General features: G+C 42.4%; 1 protein-coding gene across 12 annotated transcripts in view; it reads left to right on the plus strand.

The window, feature by feature from the left end:
- The window catches only part of DLGAP1 (DLG associated protein 1), a 427,607-nt gene that overhangs the window by 391,882 nt on the left and 22,078 nt on the right, over positions 1–13,647 (plus strand). For 10 of the 12 annotated variants that reach the window (XR_016280603.1, XR_016280604.1, XR_016280605.1 and 7 more), the window contains 2 exons: positions 5,689–5,780; positions 9,926–10,078. Coding sequence is in view for 9 of the 12 variants with exons in the window: in XM_089517114.1 (XP_089373240.1) it covers positions 5,689–5,780; positions 9,926–10,078 (245 nt within the window). In the remaining 3 variants the exon portion in view is untranslated. Of the gene's footprint in view, positions 1–4,812; positions 4,893–5,688; positions 5,781–9,925; positions 10,079–13,647 lie in introns of those variants that run through there. The other 2 variants (XM_089517118.1, XM_089517117.1) reach the window with 2 other exon arrangements.

Consider the following 13,647-nt stretch of genomic DNA (forward strand, 5'->3'; position numbering starts at 1 on the left):
ATAAGTTGCAAATTGGTCTGCCACAGATTTTTTTTATTATTATTATTATTTACGTAGAGCATTTTTATCCCAATCTTCAACTGAAAAAGGCTCCCAGAGCAGCTTACAAAGATAGTTCCTGCTTTCAGGTTTAGAGTTCAAGCATTCCCCCTGCATGTGAGAAAGTAGGCTCAAGTCTAGGAAAGCTCATGCTACCAGCTTCTTTCTTTCAATTAGTCTCAAAGGTGCTACAAGATCCGTTTGCACAGAGCATTCCTGTAAGTAGCCATAATGCACCTAGAAGTTGTTGAACGTTCAATATAAGCCATTAACCTTCTAGGACCTTTCTGTGACCTATTGGTATCTTATCATTCCCACTGTAGCAAGAAAGATTTGGTGAAGCCCAGATGACATACTACCCATTGATCTCTCTTTCTCACAAGGCAGTTTGACCAAATAGCCAGAACTTGGAAATTTTACTTTGGATGACTACTATTCCCAGAATCCCCAACCCAACATGGCTACTAATAATGCTGTCTGGGTGATGCAGGAAGTTGTAGTGCTAAATGGCTCCAAGTTTTTCCAGTTGCTTGTCAGGCAGGAAAGGTGGCCTAGACCAGCTGGTGAAAGTAGCAACAAGGATAAACAGCAAAAATTAAACTTTACTATGGCGCGTTACAGACCGCCCCTTTGGGGCGGCCTGTAGGCGCTCCTTTCCCCGGTGTATTGGGGCCTTAGTGGCCAGAACGGCAGCCGCTGAGGCCCCGATCCACCGCTTTCCGGGCCGCGGGGAAGCGGCAAAAGGCCACTTCCCCGCAGCCTGGAAAGGGGTGTTCTTGGGGCTTCAAGCCCCAAAGACACCCCGCGGCGGCGGGGAGGAGGAGAAAGGGGCCGCTTGGCCCCTTTCTCCCTTGTGTTGCTGGGCGCAGCCATCTGAAGACTGCGCCCAGCGACGCAAACCAGGAAGGAGCTCCGTTTCAGAGCTCCTTCCTGCTCCGCGGAAAGGGCGCTTTAAGTGCCCTTGTGCAGAGCGATGGTGTCACATCCGCACCACCTCGTTTGGAGGTGGCGCGTTCATGACGCCATCATGGCGGCAGCCATGTGGAACGGCACCGCCATTTTGTGCGCGCGGAGCACATACTAAGGTTAGGGGGTGCGGAAGCACCGCCCCTTCCTAACCCTAGTACGCGCTACGCGCATACTTTAATGTCGGTCTGTAACCCGCCTAAGTTCTACTTTTCTACCTATTAAAGTCAGGATTATACCAATTTTCAGAAATTAACTTTGGTTTTCTGTCTATTTAAACAATATATAACTCTGAGCTTCCATTGCAGCATTTGTGTTTGCAATAAGTCTCTGCTTTTTTTCTTCCACAGGATAGATAATGATTCCTAAAAGATTCCTCCAGACAACTATGAATAACTATAATACATAACTGTTATTATTATGGGTATCTGCTTGTTCTCGATCCAGTCCAAAGCCTCCTCCAGGCTTGCTTTATGCTTACTTCAACCCCCATGCATAACATTCTTTAAAAAATGCTACTCTGCAAGCCATCAGCTGCTAATCCATAGCAAATATAGCAAAGAAATTAAATATAATAATAATATACCTTCTAAATGCTACTTGGTTCCTGGCAAGGCGTAATAGTGATGCTGGTCTACTACCATAATATATGATTGATTGATTTAAGGGGTGATGGTGGAAATGCCAGTCTGCCACTTGAGATAGTTTGAGAAGCACTCCATTTAAAGTATCTTTGAAACTGAGAGTGATTAAAGAAAACCAGGCTCTAAAAATAAAAACACCTGTGATTGTTGCAATTTTTTTCTCCATTACAGGCTTTGAATAAATTCAAATGCAACAGTAGTATAGTACCGCCTTTGCACTGTCAAAGGGAGAGTAGTCATATTCCCAAATGCAAATAAGAGCCATCCGTCATGCCTAATAACATCAGTTTTTCACCCACATCCCCTTTTGTCTGTGTTTTTCTTAACAATCCACCTGACTAACTTTGTCATCATGTGCACATTTATTTGTGAATAAATCCCATTTACCACAGGTGAGTTTACATCCAAATATGTATGGGATTTCATTGCAAGAGGGTTAATGAAATCAAAAGTTTGTTTGTTTCTTTATGAGTTTATAGTTGTTTCCTGTAAAAGTTTTGTATTAATTTGTTTTGTTTTTTAACTTAGTGGTCCAATAGTTAGTCTTTTAATAGCATTTGCATGGACCTTTTCTGACTTTTAAGATGGATGTACTGAAGAGACTTTTTTAAAACCTTAATCTGAGTCAGTAAAATGCCTTGCACCAGGTCTGGTTCTGCTACCCATTTCACAAAGGTCTGAAATGAGTTGAAAACTCAGTTGCTTGACATTTTATAAATAAAGAAGTAAGATGATGACAGCTGTAATCTCCAATGGTAATTCAGTGAAAGGGTACATCCTTTTTCTGCATCAGGTTCCAGGCTCAGCCCATTGCCTCTTCTGGTGGGATTTATGAAACCCAAGTTTGCCTCATGCTCCAGAAAACCAGTGCTCAGCTAGGTCAACCCATCATTTGACTCATTGCAAGGCAGCTTCCTATGTTCCTTGCAGGAACATAGTTGGAAGGGGAGGTATTTCAATCAGATGGGAAGTTATCTTAAACCAATCACTTAACAGTTGGAAGATCAAGGCATTATTTTGCTTTATTCCCCGTCCCCTATCCAAACTCCTATGGTTTTCAAATATCAAGCTTATTCAGTTATTATTGTTCAGTGAAGTAAGGCCAACACTGCACCAACAAACAATAAGTAACTAGTCCAAGCACAGAAGCAATTTCGGTTTTGTACACAATTCTCTCCTGAGGCAGAGCTGAAAGGCCAGCTCTATCCTATTCCCCCAGCTTTTCAGTGCTTAAGATGCCTTGTGAAGTGTCAAATGGCCCAGCTCCAGCTGAGGCAGCTGTTCTGAAGTAGATGCAGTGGGAAGAGTTTTCATAACAATGGGAACCACATGAAAGCTCTCTGAGTAACTCCTCCCCACTATTGAAGGCTCTTTTCAGTTGAGTGGTTTGCACATTAGGTTGAATAAAGGACTAGACACACCAAGGGGTACATTTTCAGCACAGTGTGTAGGGAATTAGACACGCAACCCTTGCAAACAATAATCGCAGGATGGCGGTTGTGTGTAGAATTCCCTGTGCAGCTTGGTGGATATATTCCACTTCAGATTCCAGTTCACAATTGTTTCTTCTGTTCTGATGCTCAAAGCCATGGAGAAAATAGAAAGAGCTAGTCTCTTTTAGATAGGCTTGGAAATGTAGTTGTTCTGGCCGGGGTATTTATGGATCTGTAGTGCAAAAGATTAACTTCTCCAAATTTACTGTATCTTTCTAAAGAAAAACTATAAAACTATACCTCCTTGCTCATGCATCACACATTTACACCTAAATCCTATAGATGTCTACTCAAATGTAAGTCCCATTGAATCCACTCCTGTATAATAGGATTGAGCCTCATGTTTTGCTGTTTGCTTAGACTGAGTGTCTTCCAGCAGCTTACTTTGGCTATATGCAGTTCCAAATAATAGATTTTTAAATTTGGGGTTTATGATTGTATTGTAGTGTCATTTTAATAGCTTATGGGTGCAACTGATATTTCTCTTGTGCATACTGAGTTCATTATTATTCTGATGGCAAGGGCAGGGGAGAGAAAACCAGGCTTTTCCATATTTCCAGTACCTGACTTCAGTGCCATATTTCACTTCACAAACACCTGGTGCTGGGTACTGGATGAATAGTACAGGTTTCACCTCTCTTGGTAAAATAAGCCTCAAACATAAAATCATAGAATCTTAGGGTTGTAAGGGTCCACAAGTGCCATGCAGGAATACACAGCTACAGCACTCCTGAAATATCCCCATCCAACCTGTTTAAGACCTCCAGAGATGGACATCCTCCAAGGCTGTTCATTCCACTGTTGAACAGCTCTTATAGTAAAAAAATGTTCTTCCCTGATGTTTTCTCTTCTGTAATAATTTGAACTCATTGGTTCATGTCCTAATCTCTGGAGCCACTGAAAACAAGCTTGCTTCCTCTTCTATGTAGAATCTCTTTTGGCCATTTCACCACCTCTCAGTGTTCTCTTCTCTAAGCTAAACATACCCATCTCCCTAAGTCATTCCTCATAAGGCTTAGTTTCCAGACCTTTGGTCATCAACAAATCCCAGAATTCCATAGTATTGAGCCATGGCAGTTAAAGTGATGTGAACCTTGATTATTTCTGCAGTGTGGATGAGGCCATAGTCACCCTTCTCTGGAAATATTCCAGTTTGTCAATATCCAGCTATGATGCCCAGAACTAGACACAGTAGCAGGTGAGATCAGACCAAATCAGAATAGCATGGCACTACTACTTCTCTTGGTCCAGACACTTTGTTCCTCTTAATGCAGCCCAAAATTGCATTGGCTTTTCAGCTGTAGCATCGCACTGGTAACTCACGTTTAGCTCATGGTCTACTAAGACCTCTAGATCCTTTTCAGCTGTACCGTTTTCAAGCCAGGTATAACCCATCCTATATTTGTGCATTTAATTTTTCTGCCTTACATTTATCCCTCTTGAAATTCATTTTGTTGGTTTTGGCCCAACTATCCAATCTGTCTGTTTGCTTCTCTCTGTGTTGTGTATGTGTGTATATGCATGCGCACACATACACACATATATAGTGTCATCTTGCTCATTACCCTTAGGCATCCCAGTAATTTATTGCCTGTCAGCCCTGAATATGGATACCTCCATGATTCCTCTCACATTTTGTTTCTCTTTTTAACCTTTTAACAATATTTTAGAATTGGAGCATGTGAAACATTTTCTAGCCAGGGACAGCAATTCTTACATCTGAAAGGCCATGAAAACATGTACCAACAGGGTATGTCTTCCTCTAATATGTATTTGGAGTCATGTAGGAAAGCACACCGTCTTGAATCCTAATTTTTATTTCATGAACAGAACAGAGTCCATATTTGAAAAGGGCATTCCCCCTACCTCTGTGGCCCCCTACAATCTGATCCAGAGATGGGACATATTTGGGGATGATACACAATAAGAGGAAGTGGGCTGTAATTGAAGGAAAGTTGTTAGGGATTCCCTTCTGCCTTATAAAAATGGAAAAGTAACAAAGGATCCAAACAACTGTATACACTACATATTCACTAGTTTCACAGCTATGCCTGATCTCTCATAAGCTTCATATACCTGTTTTGCTTGGCATTGTACAATACACAGGTTTAGAGAAGCCTATATGTTCAGAAAATGCCAAGCCAAACAGATCTCTTAAAACTTATGGGCATCCAAGCAATATGAGTGGCAGTTGCCATTAATACCAGTTAGTGAAGATCAAAATGTGATGGGGAAGGGAGGAATACATTGAAGCTGCCCAAATGGGAATTGAAGTTGCAGGCAACAATTTTATTTTCATGAAGTGAGCTTTTCAACTATTGCTTTTTACTACATACCACATTAGTACATTTAGGAGATGAGTACTGTGGACACTTTCATTCATGGGAATCTGCATTCAGTTTTAAAATGGTTTCTGTGCATTTGGTGATAGTATTAAGCTCCCAAGTATCTTTGTAATAATAAAACAATCTCCTGCACTTGTTTGGACACTTGTCTCATGCTCATGACTAGCAGGTATTTGATATGTTTTGTTCTTTCTTTTTAAGTTCTAGGTAAAATTCGAACTGCAGTTGGCAGCGCACAACTTCTCATGGCTCAGAAATTTTACCAGTTCAGAGAACTGTGTGAAGAAAATCTGGTATGTGACACTGTAGACACAATTTTACAACTATATTTAGATTTTAACTCAGTGCCAAGGCCTTGCTAGCATTTGTATATAATCTGATTGCAAAAAATGAATAATGTTTTTTCACATGTATTTTAAAATACGTTCCTGATATCCTACATTGGCTACTTAGTTATGAATGTGTAACTAAGTAACATCTCCAGCCCACTCCAATCCCATCCCCAGCCTACCTTAACAGCCAGCAGCCACATCAAGCAAAGGAGGTCTGTTTGGCATCTGATTGTGATGGTATTTCCAGCTTTCTCCTTCCAGCAAGCAAGGCTGCAACAAGAAATTGCAATGAGTTTCTGTTCTGATTATCACAACCTCTTCAACTAGTAGGAGGTTGGAAATGTCTTTCACCCTGTGTCCTGACTGGCAGATAAACAGACCTCCTTTGTTCAATGTAGCTGCTGGCTGTTAAGGTGGGATTGGGGGTACATTTACAACCAAGACAATAGTGCCATGCTTGTGACTGTGTGATGTTACCAAATACAGAGCAGTTACAAATCTGTAACTGTAGGTTACAAATCTGTAACTGCACTACAGATATTAGACATTGTTGTTATGTGCCTTCAAGTTGTTTCCGACTTATGGCTAAGATGAACCTAGCATGGGGGGTTTCTTGACAAGATTTGTTTGGGGGGTTGCCTTTGCCTTCCTGTGGGGCTGAGAGAGTGTTACTTGCCCTAGGTCACCTACTGGGTTTCCATGGCCAAGCAAGGATTCAAACCCTGGTCTCCAATGTACAAACCACTACACCACACTGGCTCATGATAGCCATTACTGTTAATATAGCTAAAACATTGACGGATACCTAAAAGTAAGCAGATTTTTCCTCAGTATTTTTCATTCAGTTAGTGATAATTAATACTTGTATTATTTGGCTCTTTCATACTATAGTCATGCTTTTCTGCAGCAATGAAGCCTATAAATATACTTAGTTTATGAAAGACACAGCAGATATTTTTTATCAGCCTTGCTCTTATACAGTCATATTTCATAAGTGAAATAAAACTCGCCTTTTTCTTGTCTCGCAGCATTTCTGTACAATTATTTTAACATATAATAGCACACAGTCAGCCTTCCATATCCATGGATTCTGTATCCACAGATTCAACCATCCATGGCTTGCAAATATTAAAAAAAAAATCCAGAAAGCAAATCTTGATTTTGCAATTTTATATAAGAAAATTATACTATGCTATTGTATTTAATGGGACTTGAGCACCCGCATATTTTGGTAACCACTGGAGGGTCCTAGAACCAAACCCCGGAGGTTACCAAGGGCCCATTGTACAAAAAAAGTTCATTTATAATTTGATTGAGGGCTAGGATGAAAGCTAAATTTACGTACAGTGCTCCCGCATCATAACCAGACACACCTTACGCAGCTTTCAGCATATGCTGAAAGCCACCAGGGTGCCTGCGGGAGTGCGCAGGGCACAAGGGGTGATGCGTTCCATTAAGAGTAATGGTGCACATGTGCGCGCCGCCGCACACCACACCATGCACAAGCCCCATTATTTTCAATGGGGCTTGAGCATATGCATTTTTTTACGCCGGGGGGGTGTCCGGAACGGATCCCCCACGTAAAAAAAGGGCGCACTGTATAATGCTTGGTATACTACTGAGGTTGCATGTACATTGCAGCAATACTGAAAAAGAAAAAGTAGTTTATGCTAGAATTAGACTTAGTGGACAACAAGACCCATTGGAGAAAACTGAACAGAGTAAAGTCTAGTGAAGGCTAGCCATACCCATTTCCTCCTCTATCATGTCACCTCTACACCAGGCACAATGACTCCCTGCATGTGGTACATTGCTGCCAAACACATTCATGCTAATCATAGGACCATTCCCAATGGTGGCTAGTGGCTTCCACATGAGTGGGGCAATGAAGCTGTTCCTGCTTTTAGTCTGAACATTAAAGGAGGCTTCTAAGGTACTGAACCCTATCCCTAAGATAAGCTCAGTTCCTTTAAAGCCTGGACTAAAACCCAGAGTACACTCACCATTCCACTTACATTGGAGCCACCAGCTGCCTCTGGCCATTTGCATCTCGCTGCTGCCTGGAGTGGCCATTGTTAGCCAATTTGCAATGCAATCCTGTGTTAGTCTATGTAGAAATATTTCCTCCTAGGTACTTGTGCATAGGGCTTCAAACTTAATGTGCTTCTTAAGATAATATAACTTACATGTGTAACATGTGTAAGTGGAGATTCACTCAGAGTCTAGAAGTGGGACACTTCTCTATCATATTTCAAAAATTCAGCAACTCACATTTCTTCTAGGCTTCTGCCCTAGCTGCATGTCCTTGGTTGCAGAAGTAATATTGTGTGCAGCAGACCAAGCTGCTGAATATTTCCAGATACGACATAGGAGAGGAGAGGCCCTGCCTTCGCCTGAACACTCCAGCTGTAATGCTGCTGATGCAGAAAACATTATCAGCTCACACCAAGTGGAATGCTAGACAAGAACTTTACTGCTCTTTATAGAAGCTATGCTGTGACCTGATACCTGTTGGAGTTAAGCAATATTTCACAGTTCAATCATATGGCAGTGAAATATTCTCCACATCACTGGAGTACACCTATGTTTTGCTATTTCTTTTCCCAAGCCACATAACTGCACCCAGATGGTGCCTGAAATTCCTGCATCTCACTAATTGGCCATGGGCATGCCATGTGCCATAAAGCTACATTGTGCATTGGTGACTCATTGTGCAAGAAGTTACCTAGACACTCCTAAAATGGCTGAAAAAGTATACATGCTGGAATAGCAGGGGCTTAAGCCAGCATATGTCGCTAACAGTATTATAGCTTACTCATCCTTCGTACTGCTCAGCCATAGGCCCCCCCTCTCCCAATAATCATGATGGGGAAGAGAAATTCCTTATCTTTCATTTGCCTTTTAAGTTAATATTGTTCTCCCCCCCCCCGCCCTTCTAATGTCTCCAAGATACATATGTATTTGTGAGTACTTCTTTAGACATTCTGTTTGATTAAATGTTGATCCAAAATATGGTTATTACCAATAATAGGCTCAGTCCAACATCCCCTTAGTGTAATGCTTGCTTATGGAAATATGCTACATGAGCATTGCACAACATTGCACGACACATGTCAATGACTAGGTGCCATTGTGCAGTGCACAATACACACTGCAAAACTACAAAGCAAAATATAAGATGAACAACCAAATGTGCAACCACAGTGTAAATAATAGGATACACAACTACAACACATAATGCATAATGTGCAACTTGCAACGGACAAAGCATAGATCAACATGCTATCTCTGCAAATCTATTTCCATTGCTATCAGCAGAACATGCCCATGGTGCAACAGAAACCTTTTGTTTCTCTGTGCTTGTGTTCCTTAGAACTGATCACAAAGTAGTGACTAATACTCTGTTTCAGCATAGATACCATAGGCCAATGCCTAATTCCTTAAGGAGTATATATTTTAATATATTTTAATAGATATATATTTAAGTAATTTATATGCTGCATATAGATATATGGCATATAAATTACAAAAGAACTAGAAACAGCATATTATATTCATCACACCAGCTAATGACACAACAATAACTGCTATGACTATTCTGCTTCAGCTATAACCTCCACTACTATAGAAGTCCCTTTCAAGATGAGAAGGCATGCAACCCTTCCTTGGTAAAATATGTCCACAGTCAGCTAAAATCCTAACCATTTGTGTTTGTATGGGCCTGGATCCAGTGGTGTCAATTTTCATAGTAAAAGCACATTTCTGTAGTTAGCACAAGGGAGGGAGTCTTCCCCATTGTACAACTGGGTGCTTAAGGTATAGCATGGGTATGCAGTCTTTCTCACTACTGATTGTACAATGGTTAAATCCAGCACAACTACTCTGTGTTTTTTGCTCCACTAGCATCCTGTTGCATCTAGGCCTGTGTTAATCTCTGTGAACGGATGTTCATGCTTAAATTGGTATGATAAACCAGTCATCTAGATGAGCTAGATAATACCTCCACAGTGATTAGATGAAGTTAAACAACATGTGAGAGCTTAAGTTTTCAAGGTTTTTTTTTTAAAGGACATTTTTTCATGCATTTCTTCTTTTCTGTTGTACAGAATCCCAATGCACATCCAAGACCAGCCTCCCAGGATTTAGCAGGGTTTTGGGATATGCTCCAGTTGTCCATAGAAAATATTAGTATGAAATTTGATGAACTTCATCAGTTAAAGGCCAATAATTGGAAACAGATGGATCCACATGACAAGAAGGTAGAACATTGTCGATTTTGTATGCTTCATTTAAAACCCTGCACAAATACTGGACAGATTAAATAGGCCTCTGCATACAGCACTGAAGTTAAAAACATGAAGTGGAGCTCATTTTCAGATTAATTTCATTGTAAAAAGAAAAAAAATGTTTACTTAATAATCACCTGGGATATTATCTGTAATATGTTTCAGGCATATTTCAAAGGCAAAATTGTTTCTGTGAATGGAATAACGGGAATGTGCTCATTTGTCTTTTTATACTCAACGGAAAATCATATTAGATAACCAACTGCTGGAAGAAATTGCCTCTTATATTGATTCTTACACTTTAAATAAATAATATAGACAGTATTCATAGTACTGCCTAACCTAAGAGTTCTGTTTACTAATGCACTTTGAAATGTCTAAACAAGTAAACTAGGAGAGTAGTGTAATCATCACTGACTTGAGAACCATTCCGTATTCCCATTCGATTATGGCTATTCTCAAACCAAAACATCATAAAAATTACATGGTAAACCTTTCATGTCATTGTTTGAATACGTTTTACGTTGAGGGAAATATCATAATGGGTTCACCTCACTTATTTCATGTAAAACAGCCTACCTAGCCCTGAAGCCTTAAATAGGATGGTAAACCAAGGCTCTGCCATATTTTCTAGAGCAGTGCTTCCACAATCATTGGACCTCGATGTTTTAGACTTCAGCTTCCAGAAGTCTCAGCCAGTATGGCCAGTGGTCAAGAACTCAGGGAGTTTGAAGTCTCAGCATCTGGATCAAAGTTTGAGAACCACTGTCCTAGAGTAAGCTGGGCTTTTTAACTAAAAATATTGGCACATTGCTTTGTTTGTTTGTTTGTTTGTTTGTTTTCAGCATTTGTGTCAGAAGCAGATATTGGTCAAACACAGCAAATCCATTCTTTCCATGCATTGTTTGTATCAGAGGTATCATAACCACCTAAAAGCTGGGACCCATCCCATCAAGTTTCCATTAGCACCAAGCAGGATAGGTGCAAACTAAGTTCATTAAAATGATCAGAAATGTTTGTACAACCCAAAAGAAGTGAAGAGTATAAGTACTGAAATGCAAAGGGCAAAGGAAAAATCTGAAAACATATATGTATTTATCAAGAGCCCAAAATGAGAAGAGGAGGTTGAAAAATTTCTCTAAAATACTTTCTCTCAAAGTAAGGTGTAAAATAATGTGATATTTAAGTGAAACATTTAATATTCCCCTTCCTACCTACTCTTAATAATGTTAGCTTACCAATAACATTGATATGGAAGCCCAAGCTTTTTTAGTCTGATGGGCTCTTGAGAAACATCTGGTGGAATTCTGATCACACTAGAAGAAGCAGGTGGGTGGAGGCCACTTTGCTGTTCCTCCTTCCCCCAGAAGCCCCCTGTGCTGCCTAAAAGGTTGGTCTGGAGGGATAGGGTATTCTGTGAAACATCATGAGAAACTATGCAAGATACATCTTGGGTGAGGAGGATGCACATTGATTCCTTAACAACTACGCCTCCAGCAGGAAGCCTTTACTAGGTAGTAGCAAAGGAAAAAGACTTCCATTGACAGAATGGCAATTCGAGCTCCAATCAGTAAGTTAAAATTTTATTTCCAAAAGCGAATGAAGAGAATAGAACAATTCATAATTGGGAAGTTACCTTTGGCTTTTCATAATGAAAAGCACAGGTTCAGTTTCACACACTAAATAGAAAGAAGGAGAGATGACAATTAATTTTTAATTCTTTTACTTAGGGGCGAAGTCCCTTTGCAGTGGCAACGCATATCCCCAAGCCAGCAGGCAGCTGCCATGAAGCTGCCCCCCTGACCACACGGTGGCCAGCTGTGCGGCACTCTGGTGGCATGATGTTTATACTCCGTATGCTGCAGGAGTGCCGCAAAGCCATGTCGATGGTGGAAAACCAAAAATGAGCAGGTTTCTGCAGCTTCTTTTTGCACCAGCAAAAAGCCGGATCAGGGCTGCAGTGTGTGGTTGCCACAGCTCCAATCCAGCAATCAAAGGGGCGGCATCAAGCCACGGCTTTAGGGCCATCTGTTCCAGCCCTTTGTTTTCTCTGTATTTACAACATTTATTTCTCCACTTTAAAACAAGGCTGATGCAGTCTTCTGGCCTCTTACAGACAAACACACATACATAAAAAGAGAGACAGAGTCAAACGATATATGCAATGTAGTAATTATGATAAAATTTATACAATTTAGTAACATTATAAAACAACTACTAGAAATATTTTTCATCAAGATGTCGTTTTTTCCATAATGAATTAGGATTTTGCCCTATAGCTTCATTAATTTCAAAATATTTGTCTGTTTCATCAGACATAGGGCCTAAACAGATGGACCAAAAGATCCATGTTCCCCCTGACCTGGTGTCATCCTGTTCAGATGATACTGGTCAGTAGGCCTGGTCTGGGATTGGCCACTTTGGATGCCCATACAGTGGTCTAGATCAGTGATGGCGAACTTTTTCAAGTTTGCGTGCTGGGGCGGGGCTTCAACCCCCAGGGGGCGGAGATTCTGTCCCCCTTTTCAGAGGGAGGGAGCATCTGGCTCCTCCCCCCGGCATTTGCTGGCCTCTGAGGATCCCTTTGGGACTCTCGGAGACCAGCATATGGCCCTTGGAGGACAGTGCGGGTTTGCCGGCCTCTGAGGGTCCCTTTGGGGCCATCAGAGGCAGGCAAACAGTCCTCAGAGGTCGGCGCCCAGCGGCGGGAGCCATTGTGCTCTGTCCTCCGGGGTTTACCGGCCTCTGAGGGTCCCTTTGGGGCTGTCTGAGGCCAGCAAACAGTCCTAGGAGGACGGCGCCCAGTGGCGGGAGCCGTTGTGCTCCTTCCTCCGGGGTTTGCCAGCCTCTGAGGGTCCCTTTGGTGTTGTGGGCCTCTAAGGATCCCGGGGAGACACCTCAGGACCAGCAAAATCCCGGGAGGGAGTCCAGGACTTGGCATGCCACCCTCCTGGACTGCCCCACGGGCCTTTCCTCTGTCAGATCTCTCTCTCAGGAGGGAGCTCTGGGGGAGGAAGGGCTGTGAGAGCCCAGGAGCCAGCACGCCGCTGTTCTGGCCTCCTCCACGGCCCTTCCAGCCCCAGATCTCTCTCTCCGGAGGGAACTCTGAGAAGGGAAGGCCGCGAAGGAGTCCAAGATGTGGCACGCCGCCGTCCTGGGCTGCTCCACGGCCCTTCCTTCCCCAGAGCTCTCTCTCCGGAGGGAGCTCCGAGAAGGGAAGGGCCGCGAAGGAACCCAGGACTGGCTCCTTTTGCCCAGCGCCATTTTCTTGCTGGCAGGGAGCAGGAGGAGCGGGCACGCGCGTGCCTGTTTCTCCTTCCTCAAGGCCCCGTGCCCAGCGAATCGGCCTGGAGTGCCACTTCCGGCACGCATGCCATAGGTTCACCATCACGGGTCTAGATCAACCCCAGCCCAAAAGGCTCTTAATGCAGTCTAAAACCCCCCGCTGTGGCAGAGTCTCCTGGAAGCTCTGCCACAACAGCCAGCAGACTGCACAGCCCCACACCCCTTTACCTGCCACCATGGCCATGTTCCCTATGCAG

The sequence above is a fragment of the Sceloporus occidentalis genome, unplaced genomic scaffold (genome assembly GCF_023333645.1).
Source record: "Sceloporus occidentalis isolate IW3139 unplaced genomic scaffold, rSceOcc1.0.p SCAF_3, whole genome shotgun sequence".
Lineage (NCBI taxonomy): Eukaryota > Metazoa > Chordata > Lepidosauria > Squamata > Phrynosomatidae > Sceloporus > Sceloporus occidentalis.